Genomic DNA, 14767 nt, shown 5'->3' with positions numbered 1-14767 from the left:
GGCCTCTGGCCTGCAAGGCTGTTGTCACCTACCTCAGGGTTGCAGCTGAGTGGGGCTGGCCCTAGACATAGCAGCACACAATTGTTTCAGGTGTTGGAAGGTGGGGCTGATACCCTATGTGGCTGTTTAAGAAGCACAAGTCTGCTGCTGCTGACTAACCCCACCATCTGCAGGCCCGTGTACCCCGTCAACTCAGTCCTCCCTGTGCATATGTCCCACCCACAAAGCAGACCCACTCATCCTGCTGCAGAGGTCCCACACACCCTGCCTATACAGGCCCACAAGTTGCCTGAGGGCTTGCTGTTGGGTGGGGCCAGTCCCTAGGGCAGGCTGCCTGCCCTGGCTGAGCTGGATTAAATCAGTGCCTTAGTGCGTAGAGCAGACCCCTGCACTAACAGGCCAGGGTAAGAACTCCAACGGCATTTCCCAGTGTCTGTGTCAGCACACCTGTAGGTCACAATGAGGCTGCCGCCAATGTCTCAGTCCATGGGTAAGTGGTCCAGCTGCCTCCTGCCTCACCAAGATGCACTCAGAGCCTCTCAAGTGAGTCTTTTCACCAAAGGACTGTGTACCTTTCTTTCTGGTGATTTTAAGTTGCTTTCTGAAACAGGTGAATTTGTGAGTGGGCCCTTTATGAGCAGGTTTTTCTTTCTCTTATAGCTTTCTCTCTCAGTAGCTTTTCTTGGGGTATTCTCCATCGTATTTAATAGCCAGGAAAGCCAGATGTTATGACACTCACTTCAGTTGTGCTGAGTTCAAAAGCTGCTTATTATGGCAAAGCTCTCCTGCTCAGATCCCCTGCTCCTCCAGGGAAAGCTGTGTACCTTAAGATTCCTCCCAGTGGTGAAGTGCCACCGCTAGATTGTGGCTTTTTCCACTCCATAAAGGAATGTCTGCCTCTTCCACCTCAGTTAGGACTGTCCCTTATTGAGGGGGTTCTTTCTATCCAGTTTCCCGTTCTCTCTCAGGGGTAATTTTTCCAAAGGTAGTTGTAAATTTGCTGTCTCTGTGGGAGGAGATGAGTTCAGAGTCCTCCTATGCTGCCGTCTTCCCAGCAGTCTCCCCTTATCTCTTGTAATGCTCAGATAACTGTGAGGGAAGTACTAGGCTAGGTTCTGTGTAACAGATGAGGAACTGACTGGTCACGTAGCAGCTCGTAAGTGGTGGAGTCAACTCCAGCCCAGTCTGTCAAGATACAAAGTCCATGTTTCCAACCACTTCACCTGGCTGTCGTTAGATGTGAGCAAAGTTTTGAAACTAAAGCCTTGATTGGAAGATTCACTGGACTGAAGCCAGCCAACTATGTCTAGTGATGAAAAACAAAACAAAATTAAACAACAGTCAATGAACTTAAGTAAAATGCTCAATTTTTTTCAGATTTGAGATCCATGCTTCTCATTAGTGTCAGAACTTTTTTTACGTTTTTCATCCAACTTTATGAAGTAATAAGATAGAATGCAAAAAATTTCAAATAACGCCAAAAATCTCCCCGTACAAATTGAGACAGTAAAGCTGCAGACCCTGGAGACCTTCAGCTGCTGGGCAGTGCCACCATGCTGGGGACCAGATTGTTTATTAATCAGCCATTGAGTGGAGGTTGCCATAGAAAGGCAGTTTTCAGGGGGAGGGAGGGCCTCAGTGCATTATGCACAAAAGGGTGAGTTGAACAAAAGTCTAATCTAAAAAAGCTATAACCACTTATTGAATTTTAACTAATGCCTTTTACCATTAACATGTCTTATTTAGGAGTGTCAAAAGCAATTTTAGAAGGTGCTGGCCCAGCTGTGGAAAATGAATGTGCTGTACTAGGTATGGTCACATGTTCCTTTTGGCTACAACCTGTTGAAAATTGGAGGGCTGAGAATACTGTGAGAGGACCCACGGGAGGATGAGGGTGGAGTAAGTGGTGAGCGCTTTGGAAGAAGGTTGGTTCACGGGGCCAGCAGACATAGGTGGTGTGACTTGGAGGCTGTGGGGCAGAGGTCCTTTCTCCCACCATCCCATCTTTCTCTTCCTTCCTGGGTATTAAAGGGAACCCAGGCCTGGGTCCTAATGATCCAGGTTCCACCATATACTGAGGGATCCTGGGCACGTCATCTGACCTCTAAGAACTTTGCCTCTCTCACCCTCAAGACAGTTTTACTAACGAGGAATCTGGTAAAGGCTTTCTCACAGGTGGTTGTGAGGATCAGAAGGTACAATGAATGTAAAAAGTTTTGTAAACTGTAAAGTGCCGTACAAATCATCTTTTATTCTCCCCAAGCTTGTTCCTCTTCCTATAGCACATCATGTAGCTGACTTCTAATCCTTTTATGAATGAATGTGGGAGCCTGGGTGGGTCTGAGGTGTTTTCTGACACCAACCAATTCTCTAATTCCACTATCTACCTGGAGTTAGCACCAGATGCCACAAGTTAAAGGACTCAGTCCCCCGAGACTGCCCCTACTTCAAACACCAGTTGCAAGTCCCAGAGGCCACCGGGACATCTGGTGGACTGGCTATAAATTCAGGGTTTCCCACAACCCACTTCTCAGTTTTTACTCACAGAACCCAGTGAAACACTTTTCTTACATTTGCCAGTTTATTATAAAAGATACAACTCAGGAACAAGCAAATGGAAGAAATGTGTCCAATGACAAAGCAAACAATTTAGTGAGAAGTTTGAGGTCCTTTATTCAAGGGAAGACAGTCCGTGGACTGGGGAGTATAGTGCCTCTCAAGCAGTGGAGTGCTCTTCCTGAGGGATTGTGGGCGAGAGCGACTTTACAGAGCACTAGAGGAGGCAATGGGGAAATTGAGCATGCTTGGCTGGGGTTGCATATCTGACCTTATTTAGAAACATTCAGGGAAAAGGAAATAAGTATAGAGCCCAGAGTTGGCCTGGCATTTAGGGATTGGCTGACTGGATATACTGTGTTTCTGATCTAATGGGGCATTTACTGGAAAACAAAAGTTTAGTTTGAAAGTTCAGTTTGCTGATGTGTCACCCCAGGCAGAAGCAGCTCCATCTTGGGCCTAGAAATTTATTTGAACAGATGTGTAGGGCAAGGTGTGGGAGAAGGGGCACAGAGCTTCCAAGCCCTTTCCAGACACGCCACCCTTCCAGTACCTAGATGTGTTTACCAACAAGGAAGTTCCTGAACCCTGTTGTTTAGGGTTTTTAAGGAGGTTTCATTCTGTAGGCAAGATTGATTAAATCGTCGGAATTGTGATTGACCCTGGAGGTCAGGGGGTGGGGCTGAGAGTTGCAATCCTCTAATCACGGCCTGGTCTTTCTGAAGACCAGCCCCGTTCTGAAACTGTCTAGCCCCGCACCCTGGAGGAGTCATCTCATTAGTGTAGAAATACACTCTTACCCCTCAGGAGATTCCAAAGGATCTAGGAACTCTGAGCCAGGAATCAGGGACTAAGACCAAACATTTATTTTTTATTACATCACAGTGGGGATCCTGTAAGAGTGATCATAAACTATTTATCCTTCAAAACCAAGACTCATGCCTTGCCAAGTAGCTAGTCCGCCCTGAGTGTGATTTGAAGGAATCATAGGTGTCCTACATTTGACAATAATACGTTCCCACAACTTGATCTGCTATCGTGCCTGAAACTCCCACTTTAATAGCTCTCCTCTGGTTAAGACATTTTCTCTGGAGGAGTGAATTCCTGGAGAGAGATCAGAGGCAGGAAATATTGATTACCAGCATGAGGATGTTAGCAAGGATCTCTGCACTGGAAGAGCTAGCTGAACCTTGGAAGGCAGAAGCAGAGAAGGAAGCTGGGTTGGACAAGCTGGAAAAGCCTAAGGAGGCTGCCTGGGAGGGGGGAGCAGGTGGGACACCTGAGAGGCGGCAGGGAGTGCCTGGGCAATGGGAGCTCAGCAGGAGGACAGGGTGGGGTGGACAGGGACCCAGTCCTGTCCTAAGTCCATTTGCTGGAGCCCTGCCTTACTCAGGGTACAAAAGGTCCTTAAAGCAGCCCTGGTAATTTCCATGAGCTCAAGAGCTCTCGGGGTCCTGAGGGAGGGAGAAATTTTCATCCTTTCACACCTCCACACAACAGAATACATTGCTTTCACCTCCTTGAAAATTTGATCTGGCTGAATGAGCGCATAATTGCTCTTCTGGACAGAATAGTGGGAGTTAAGAGTCCTGGACACTGATTGCTGGGGTTCAAATCCTGGACAATCTTAGGCTACTGACATTACCTCTCTGTGCCTCCATTTAATCTGTGAAATGGAGGGAACAGAACCTACCTGATAGGCTTGTTTGGAGGATTGATTGGGTTGATGCAGATAGAGCGCTTTTGAATAGCACCCTAAATATTCAACACTGTAGCTGTTGAGTTAAAGAATCCTGATTGTAGAGAAAATGAGCCTGTCACAGTCCCAGTGAATGAAACCAGATGGGTGGAGGGAGATTGGACTCAGACAGGAATCTTCTCGACTTTTCCTGATCGCAGCTATTTTCAGTCCTCAGTGATCAGTGTTGCTTAGAGTAAGTACGTGCTATGTGTGTTTCCTTTTCTTCCTTTTTTTTCAGCTACACAGCCTCACAGAGATTTTATAGTTACACAAGGTGGATTCCTAATGTGCAAGATAATAATGCATGTTCTTGGGGAAAATGATGTCAGGAAAACGGTCTCCAGTGTTCTGGAAGAGTGTGAACAGAGGAAGTACACATCTGTTTCCCTTCCAGCCATCGGAACAGGTTTGCAGCCTCTCGTCACTCAAAGATTCTGAGTGATCCAGATTCCTTTAGACTCAGTCTCGCTCTTAATGAACTCAGTGCTGAGCCTAGGCAGCAATAGTGATGTCAATCAGAGAGTGGGCAGACTTTCAGACCCTGACAGCCATCTGTGGGACCTATGCCCCTTTCTTCTATACCATCTTTCTTCTTTGTGTTATGTTCCCTAAGTATTTTCCCAGGTTTGGCCTTTTTTTTTTTTAAAGATTGGCACCTGAGCTAACAACTCTTGCCAATCTTCTTTTGTTTTTTCTGCTTTTTCTCCCCAGATCCCCTTAGTACATAGTTGTATATTTTAGTTGTGGGTCCTTCTAGTTGTGGCATGTGGGGCACTGCCTCAATGTGGCCTGACAAGCTGTGCCATGTCCGCATCCGGGATCCGAACCAGAGCTGCCCTGGGCTGCCTAAGTGGAGCGTGTGAACTTAACCACTTGGCCACGGGACCGGCCCTGGCCTTAACTCCATGGTTTTCTCACTCTTCCTTTTGTTCCTTTGGGGGATTCATTTACTCTCCTTATCTCAGTTACCATTTCAGCTCTGACTCCCAAATCAGCGTTTTCAGCCTTCTCCAGGATCTCCTCTGGGAGATTTCTCTATACCAGAAACTCATTTATAACAGAGTCCACACTCATCATTGTCACCATCATCCCTGGCTAAGAGTCACACTCTTGAGTTGTTTTCTAGTTTCCTCCTTCGGTGGTGCCATGATGCTCCCAGCTGTCCTACCACCCTTGCTTCTATGTGCCCTCCGACCCCCATGGTCAGCCAGTCCTACTAAATCCTCTTCCGGGAGGGGTTCAGTTTCAGCCTTCCTTTTACTTTCAAAACCCCGAATACCTCCCCCGTCTGGTTTACTGCGGTGTCTCCCACAGGCTCCTCATTGGTACATTCATTAAGTTGAAATGCTGTTGACACCCAGGCCCTGTGCAAGCCACTGGGGATAAATCACGTGTAAGATGCAGTCGCTAACCTTAAGCAACAAGCTCAGCCTCGTCCTGCTCACAGTTTCCAGGAACACTTTCCTCATCGTCTCCATCACGTCATACAATAATTTCCTTAGTGGAAGATGATGCTAATGACCTGCTCCCTGATTCATTCACCTCTCAACGGCACAGGCTTTGTAAAAGCCCCAAGAGAAGCGTTAATAATGCTTTTACAAGGTTATGCGCCTTAGTAAAACTCCAAAAGTACAGTATTTTAACCACCGTGGGTTAAGACCACTGTTTCTCCCCACTTCCCCGCTTCCCACTCAGACTTCTCAGACTCCCCCTGACCCGGGGTGTTGGAGTGGCTGCAGGCTCTTTTGGAATACAGCTAAGGAAAGTTGACTTGGAAATACAATTTTCAATATTTTAAAATTTATACTTTATTGTGATCTCTTTTCTGATTCTAAACATTCACTTTTATACATAATTTTATATTTGCGATTTTGTATTTTTTTTCTGAGATGTTTAAGTTTCAAACCCTACAAACCCTGGACCCACCCCTGACTATTAGTTTCCCCATTTTTCTGATAAGATTCTGAGGTATTAAAGGACAAGGTTATACAGCTAGTAAGCAACATAACTAGGTTCAAACCCAGGCAGCCTGGCCTGTACACTTCAAACATTGCATTTTGTTTTTCACATTAGGTGTTTTCTTTTCTCATCGTGCTCTTGATTACTATATTCTTAGCTAGCACATTCGTTTTTGTTTGTTTTGTTTTATTTTAACGATTTTTTTTTTTTTTTCCTGAGGAAGATTTGCCCTTAGCTAACATCTATTGCCAATCTGTTTTTGTTTGTATGTGAGCTGATGCCACAGCATGGTCACTGACAAATAAGTGGTGTAGGTCCACGTCTGGGAACTGGACCCAGGCTGCCGAAGCAGAGTGTGCTGAACTTAACCACTAGGCCACCGGGGCTGGCCCAGCTACCGCATTCTTATCTCTATTATCTATTACCTTCTATTATCACTCCAATTATATTGCTGAGTAAACCAGAGTTTAGAGGTGTTACGGGCTGAGTTATGTCCCCCTAAAATTCACATGTTGAAGTCCAAACCCCTAGTGCCTCTGAATCTGAGTGTAACTGGAGACAGGGTCTGTAAAGAGGTTATCAAGTTAAAATGAGGTCGTTAGGTTGGTCCCTAATCCAATATGACTGGGGCCCTGATTAGAAGAGGAGATCAGGACACACAGGTACAGAAGGAAGACCGTGTGAAGACAGGGAGAGGACGGCCTCGGAGGGAGGCCTCAGAAGACACTAATCTTTCCAACACCCGGACCTCAGACTTCTAGCCTCCAGAATTGTGAGAAAATCAATTTCCGTTGCTTAAGCACCAGTCCCTGGCAGTTGGTTATGGCAGCCCTAGCAAACTCACGTAAGAGGGATCAAATGATTTACCCTAGATCACACTGCTGGGCAGTGGAGAGCCAGGACCCAAAGCCACACCTTCTGCATCCAGAGCACACGTTCTTTTCTCTGCACGGCCAAAGCCCTGCAGCTCAAGTCCACCAGGAACACACGCTGTGGGGAACCGTGCACTGTCTCAGCGGGAGGTTGTTCGAAAGGACTTATTAGTGGATTTGAGTTTATACTAGGAGATTTTGTGGCGGTCTCAAGGAAGTGGAGCTTTGCTCTGGATTGGCTACTTCCAGGAAGCAGACATAGTTCTATGACTGAGTATCTCATCCAGGAGAGAAAAGCTGTGGTTGGCAATAAAGCAGCTGTCACTCACAGTAGTCAAGATGGAGGAGGTTTGGCCATTTTTGTGGTTTGGAAAGTGTTCATGTTTTTGTCTGTGGTCAGACATGAGTATGCAGTGGTCTTGTTTTTGGCTTGCTTCATCCCAATCACAGCGTGGTTACGTTTGGTGATGTTCTGTGAAATTGTTTGTGTCAAGTTGGAGAGACCCCAGGCCCCAGCTGTGAGTGCCAGGGCAGTTCCTGGCTGTCAGAGGCTGCTTCCACTTTTTCAGCATCAAGAACCGCGTTTGCCAAATCTTGTCACATGAGCAACGCCAGCTGAAACTTCTTTCTGTGACTTCAAAAAATTTTTTTTCAGGAAATGGTGGAAAAAACCCTGTCATGGTTGCTGATGATATAATCAGTGCAGTTGCAGACTTCGCATGGAAACATTCCACTCCATCATTGAAAACAGTTAAAGTTGTCATCTTTCTAACTGATCTGCTAAAGGTATTCCACGACAGCATGAAAAAAAGAGCAGTCTCCACATCCATATTCTCCAAGACTGCATGTAAGATGTTCATCTTTAAAACCTCACGTGGTATCTCTGATATCACTTAGAAAGTGTTCAGATGTGAATGCTCGCTGTTTGTATCAGGTTCAGGGCTTTACAGACAACCTCCTATGATACGTGTGAAAAGTACAAGAACGATGGGACACAATCTCCTGTCAACTGATTCTTCTTCTGAGGGACAAAATCAGGCCTGGGAAACGGGAATAGCAAATGAACAGGAAGAGAATAGAGATGAGGAAGCAGAAAAAGGGGAATAGGCTTGAAAATCCTAGCCAATCATCTCATTATTGATTCTTGATTGGTACTGACTCTCAGTGCCCTTGCCTCGATGAACTAGCTGATCAGTGCTGGTTATTGATCAGCCACCTGTAGACCAGTTAGCCTGGGAATGGAGACAGATGCAAGAAGGGAGTGGCCAGAGTCCTCTGGTTGTAGCAAATTGCGAGCAGGCAGATGCCCAGGTGCTGTTCTGTAAGGTGTGTGCTTATGCATTGTGCTTAAGTGTCTGTGTCGACCTGCCCCTCTGACCTAGCTTTCCCCCATTTTGTGACTTCTGTATTGCTGTTAAAATAACTAGAAATGCAGCCTCCCCTGGCAATCACTGTTTTTGCCATTTTGAGCACTCACCCACGAGGCGCTGTGAGTTTTACTACTGATGAGGCACACCTGACGTCAGCAGCCTCCCCAAACTGAAATTGTTGCCTGCAGCTGCCAGCAGGAATTTCAGTTCTCTCTACACTTATTTCCCGACCACTGTTTTCCTCAGTGTAACGTAGCACATGTAAGAGCCACACACACACACGAAATAAATAAAAATAAAAATGATAGTTGCATCTGTTAAGGCTCTTGCAGTAGCAAGTAATAGAAAATCCAGTTTGAACTGGCTTACACAAAAATGGAATTCACTGACTCACATGACGATAAAGTCCATGCCTACTGACTTAAGGTACAGTTTTATCCAGGTACTCACATGGTATTATCTAGACCCTAACTTTCTTCATCTCTCACTCTCTTCTCAGCTGTGTTATCTTTTTCCTCAGGCTTCACATGGTGAAAGATGGCTGCTGGCAGCTTCAGGCCCATATCTTGGTTTGGTCAGGTCCCATAGGAAAGAGCATATTCAGTGGAGATATATATTTATCATCGGGAGAGTGATACCTAAGAACAGAAATGCTCCTATAAGGCCCAAGATTCCTTCTAACTGGACCAGCTAGATCATCACTGCTGCCAGGGAACCAGAATTACACTGACTGACCAAGCCGGAGTCACCATGCTCCACACTTGAGCTGGTGGGAATCAATGTCTGAAGCAAGGGGGAAGGGTTGTTCCCAGAAGAAATTCAGGATGCTAGTGCCAGGGGGAAAGGATGCAGGGCAGTTAAAAATAATTCATGCCTACTGTAGTCTCTAGAGATCCAAGAAATTAACCTATTTTTTCCCTTTGGTTTTGGAGAAGAAAATTTTTACTTAAATATAAGAGCAGTAAGTCATTATCAGTAAAGTAAAAAGTAAAGTCAAACTGGCTCATCCACTGGCTGCTTCCATCAAGAATTTACATGACCTTACAAAATTTAAAAACAAAACGGGACAGCTAAAGAGAGAAGCAAACAAAACAATGACGAAAATAAGCAGGCAAGTGGCCATATGGCACTTGAGGGAAAAATAACAACAATAAAACTGCCTTACGTGGTCCTTGTTATAGATAAGAAGAATAGTACAGATAAATGTCAGGTGAAAGGAAGTTTGTTGGCAGACACAAACTGAATTTTAGTAATAATTTATCATACGGACTTCTTTAGAAGAGAACTTAAAGACAATAGCTTTAAGCTTCATTGGAGTAGATGATACACAATTAATTTTCCAATGTATGTTAAAGTTGTTCACTGATTCAGAGAGCATTTATTGAGCACCAGCTGTATATCGCACACTAGTGACACAGATTTGGGAGTCATGTAAGTAGGTGGGAGTTGAAGCCAGTGCGTGTGAATTGGACCATCCATGGAGAGAATGAAGGATGAAGAGGGTGAAGACTGAAGAGCCAGGGTTCTTGGTGTTTAATCCCACCTCCACGTGTGGAGAGGAGACGGAGGCCTGGCGCACAAGGGGAGGTCCGGGGGGGGGGGGGGGGGGGCGGTGGGCGGCATTGATCCTGAACATCGGGAATGGAAGAGTAGAGTGACATCTATCTTTTACAGGAGATTGATAGAAAAAGGGCTCAGGCAAGTGCCTGGCACGTGGTAAACACTTACGGAAAGACAGCTATCGTGTTATTTTCCAGGAAGCGCTGGGCTGCAAGTTAAGAGAACAAGATTCTGTTTCTTCCTTTGGTGGAGGCCTTCCTTGTAACATAGGATGTGCGAGTACTCAGCTTTCTGGGGAGTCGCTTTGCTCATCTCTAGGTTGTCTAGCCAGAGTCACCTTTTGTCCACAAGGCAGAATACATAACACAGTTTAGTGTGGCTTAAGGATGTGATTTAAGTCTTTCCTCTCAAGAAAATACCCTTGGCTTTACACTTTACTCCCTTTTTAAGTACAGATACCTCTGGAATGTAGAAAAGATCAAGCTTAATCTTTTTTTTTTAAAGAATAATAACTGTATATTTATGAAGGACTTGGTATTCCCTAAAGTGCTTCCATGCCCTTTATTATATTTTAAATTTGTAACGATCCCATGAGTCGGTAAATAGAGCAGATCTTGTCATTTCCACTGTATAGATGAGAAAATGAAGACTCACGCAAAGTGGTGTCGCTTGTTCCATGCCACATGGCTGGTCCCAGGTTGAAGCAGACCAGGTCTTCTGATTCCAAGTCCTGGTAGTTTCTGCTCTGCAACCTCATGGCATGGAAGGAAGAGGGGGCCCGAAGAAACACTTCACTTGCTTACTTCCCAGCCTTGCCTGTTGCAATCAGAGAAAAGAAAGTAGCAGGTCAAGAGGACGCTAAGGCCTAGGACTAGAAATGATTAGGCCAAAAGATCTGAAAGGGGTGCACAGTGGGGGAAAGGAAAGATCTTAATTTGCAGAAACTACACACCATATTGGTGGGAAACTTCTCCAGAAAATCTCTTTTAGAAGGGAATTTGAAAAAGGCTTCTAGACTAGGGTTAGATACTTCCCTTGGTCACCAGAATTTCATTCCCTGGGTGGACCTGCTAGACAAGAAGGGAGTGACCTGGACCCGCCTCCAGGGCCTGGTATACCTTTGACTAAAAGTGAGTAAATTGTGGCTTTGTTTGTACGGAGAAATCCTCTGGTTTATACCTGTGGTGTTGTGCCATTTTGTGGCATTTCTTCTCTGTCCATATTTCTGCTAGGCATGCCATCTCAGCAAGTTGATGTGTAGCCTCAATGGGTTAGAAGTTTCTGGAAGCCATTGGAAAGCAAAGGAAAACTTTGAGCTTCATCACTTTATATGAAAGCATTCACTTGACACTTCCACTATTTTCTTTACATAGTGTTTTCTTAGCGTAGAAGATGGGATACAGATCAATGTGCTTTAAATATCTTTAACAGGGTCATCATGTTTCAAAGGAAAAATAATAAAGAATCACACTAAATAAAACTGATAGAGGTGAAAACATCAATAAATTGGCTTTCATGTTTCATATCAGTTTCTTATGGAATTAATTCCATAGAATTTTCTGAGAAAATTATAATTTCAAGCTATAGTGACTCTAAGTTTATCTAAAAATTTTAGCTAAATCGTAGGTAAACATGTCATATTAGTGTCAGAACCGTTTGAATCATCTGTGTTACCAAATTGAGGATAATAAAAGAAGCAACTGTGAAATGTGTAGCTTTTTTTTTTTTTTTTCAAAGACCAGGATTAGATGAATGAGAAACAAGAACATAGGAAGTGCCCTGATTTTCAGACATCCCTGGAAAGGGATGCTGTGTTTTCACCAAATGCTGACTTTCTAGATAATATTCCTGAACAATGGACTGACATGAATCAGCAGCCATACTGTGTGGTCAAGCTACAACCCGGACAGTCAGAATATGACACCGTGAAGGACAAGTTCTGTGAGACTTGTCTTTCCCACGAAATAGAGAAGGTAATATTACATTAAAGAATTACTTCTTTTAAATATTGGAGAACCAATGTGAAAGCCATGTTTTTCCTAACACTCCTCCTTCCTTTATACCTTACTGTATTAATTTTAATTCGACTCACTCAATCTCCATGGACCTCAAATCTTATTGTTCATTCATGAGCAGTAATGAAGGAGATTCCCAAAAGTCACATGTATATATTTGGATACGTACAATTCACAAACCCACTCAAACTGGCTTAACAAGAAGAAATGTATCAGAAATTAATGGAAAGTCCAGAAGGAGGATGGTCTTTGAAGGAGTTTGATCCAGTGGCTCAATGATGTCATGGATCCAGTTCCTCTGGCTTTGCAGTCCTCGGTATCAGCTTCATCTGAAGACTGGACACTCCTTGTGATTATAGGATGGCTGTTGGTGGCCATCAGGGGTTTCTGTTTCCCCCATTCACATCCCACAGATGAGAAACTGTGTCCTATTCCGTAACCACTGGACAGGAGTCTCAGGCTCTGTGTTGAGTGGACCACTCCAACCAGCCTGTGTCAGGGGAATGCCATATGCCATTGGCTTGGAGCTGAGCTATTGGATCACATGATTGTGTGCTGCCATCATGAGAGTACCCTGATTGGTTTAACCCAATTAGACTCCACCCTAGAACTATAAGTGGGTGTTGCTGCACAGTAGGGATGAAGTGGAAGGGATGTTCAGAGATTCCTATGATGTCCACTATGCTACATAGAAATATTAGCCAGTAAAGTATGAGAGTTTTTAGAAGGTCATTATCACACCACGTATATCAGAGTGGGGTGTGGCAAGCTAGTGATTTAAAATCTAGCTGCTGCTTCCGTAAAACTGTGAACTTAACTACATTATGGCACTTATGAAATAGTGCTTTGGTAAGCTTTCGCATGCCTGACTCCCCCATTAGACAGTGGGCTTAAGGTAGGAGTCGCATCTTACTCATCTCTGCATTCCCAGAACTTAGCAAAGTGCCTAGCATGTCGTAGGACAGAAAGGACTTAATTGAATGAATGAACTTACTTCCTCAGAAAGAAGGAGAATCAGAAGAGAGAGACTCCTGCAGAAAGGACAGAATTTAAAGGAGAGATGCTTCGTGATGTTAAAAGCTGTTGAGAGTACAAGAACCTCACTTCAATTGTGTTTACCCCACATCTGCAACTTTCTTGGCTCTTGTCCTTCTGTCATACCCATTTTGAAACACCTTAACTTTGGATTTATTCCATAACCTACCTTCTCTCCTACTGCTCCTAGATAAAATCATTATAATTCACGGTGCCTAACAGCTGGACCCTCCAGGTGCCAGGAATCCTTCCTTGCTTCCTCGGGTCTATTTCCTCATGCATTCTCCATTCCAAACTGTCATCACTCTCCTTGAGGCCTCCATGGCTCTCAGTAAAATAACTTCCCCTCCTGCTTTTATTACTTGGTCTCTCCTCAACATCTGCTACAGGTATCCGCTCCATTCTTCTTGAAACTCTCTTCTTCCTTTGTTCTATAACATCATTTCCTCAGAGTTCCTCCTCCCTGTCTAGACATAGATGATCTGGATCTCTCTCTTAGGCCCTCATAGTCTGTGTGTGTTCTCCTAACCCATCTCTTATCTCTCTGAGGGGTAGTGATTTGTTTTCTTGCCTTTCTCCTCCATTAAACTAAAAGTTTCTTGAGGGCAGAGACCCAACACAGGGCTTGATTCATAGTAGATGTTCAATAGGTGATTATTGAATGTATGTTAAATTCATTTTCCAGAAGGAAGAAGAACCCATAGAGAATCATATTTTGAAAAAAAGTTAAAGACAGAGTTTTAAGGAAGGGGTGGTTCATGGTTTGAAGTGCTATTGAGGGTCTAGAAAGAAATAGTCATTAGATTAGGCAATTATGAGGTGACTTATGACCATAATTGGAGCAATGCAGAAAAAACTGTTACTGGGAAGAAGACACGTGGAATAGATTTGGAGATCCGAACGAGTTGAGGAAATCATTATTGAATGATCACAAATTTTTGAGTAGAAATTTGAATGTCAGTGAATCTCCAGGAATTCCAGGGAACATGTATAGGTAAACATTTTTGTATAAATTATAAGTTCTCTTATGTAAAATAGGTAGTAATAAACACTATTACAAAGTATAGATACTAATAGATACTTTTAGCCTTTCCTTTTTCTAAAGGCACAAAGGTACGTACTCTCTGAATTTGCTGTTTATTTGCATTTCTTACCCTTTTCTTTCACCTCTCCACCTTCCTACATCCCCAGCCACCCCCTCCTTCTCATCCTCCCCTCCTCACTCTTGTCTCTCTTCTCCTCCTCCTCCATATTGCTTCTTTTAAAATCCACAAAAAACACTATGTACTGAGCTCTAAGGTCATTTCCAAAATGTTTTGCCTTTTGTGATTTACAGATTGAGAGGATACAGAATGTATTTCTCTGGGAGAGCTACCAGGTAAAGAAAAACCACATGGACACCAAGAATGGCCATACCAATAACGAGAGACAACTCTTCCACGGCACAGATGCAGACACAGTGCCGTACATCAATCAGCACGGCTTTAATCGCAGTTATGCTGGGAAGAACGGTAAGGAAGCGAGTAATCTGGCTGATCAGAACGAGGCAAACAGTAGTTCTAGTCTTGACTATTCAAACCCAAGCAGTGCAGAACCGTAGATGGTGCCATATTGTCCTCGTCAGGATGAGCTCACAGGATGTTCCACTGAAAGGGGACT

The 14767-nt window shown here is 44.1% G+C and overlaps 1 protein-coding gene across 7 annotated transcripts in view; it reads left to right on the top strand.

The window, feature by feature from the left end:
• Window positions 1-14767, top strand: part of PARP15 (poly(ADP-ribose) polymerase family member 15) — a 61570-nt gene that overhangs the window by 44067 nt on the left and 2736 nt on the right. For 5 of the 7 annotated variants that reach the window (XM_005601929.4, XM_070243704.1, XM_070243706.1 and 2 more), the window contains 5 exons: window positions 1747-1809; window positions 4536-4703; window positions 7784-7975; window positions 11898-12031; window positions 14445-14619. In XM_005601929.4, the coding sequence (XP_005601986.1) occupies window positions 1747-1809; window positions 4536-4703; window positions 7784-7975; window positions 11898-12031; window positions 14445-14619 (732 nt within the window). The remainder of the gene's footprint in view (window positions 1-1746; window positions 1810-4535; window positions 4704-7783; window positions 7976-11897; window positions 12032-14444; window positions 14620-14767) is intronic. The other 2 variants (XM_070243705.1, XM_014732850.3) reach the window with 1 other exon arrangement.

Source organism: Equus caballus, chromosome 19 (genome assembly GCF_041296265.1).
Source record: "Equus caballus isolate H_3958 breed thoroughbred chromosome 19, TB-T2T, whole genome shotgun sequence".
In the NCBI taxonomy this organism is placed as follows: domain Eukaryota; kingdom Metazoa; phylum Chordata; class Mammalia; order Perissodactyla; family Equidae; genus Equus; species Equus caballus.
Note: the sequence above shows the minus strand (reverse complement) of the source record. Positions and strands in the feature narration are given on the sequence as shown.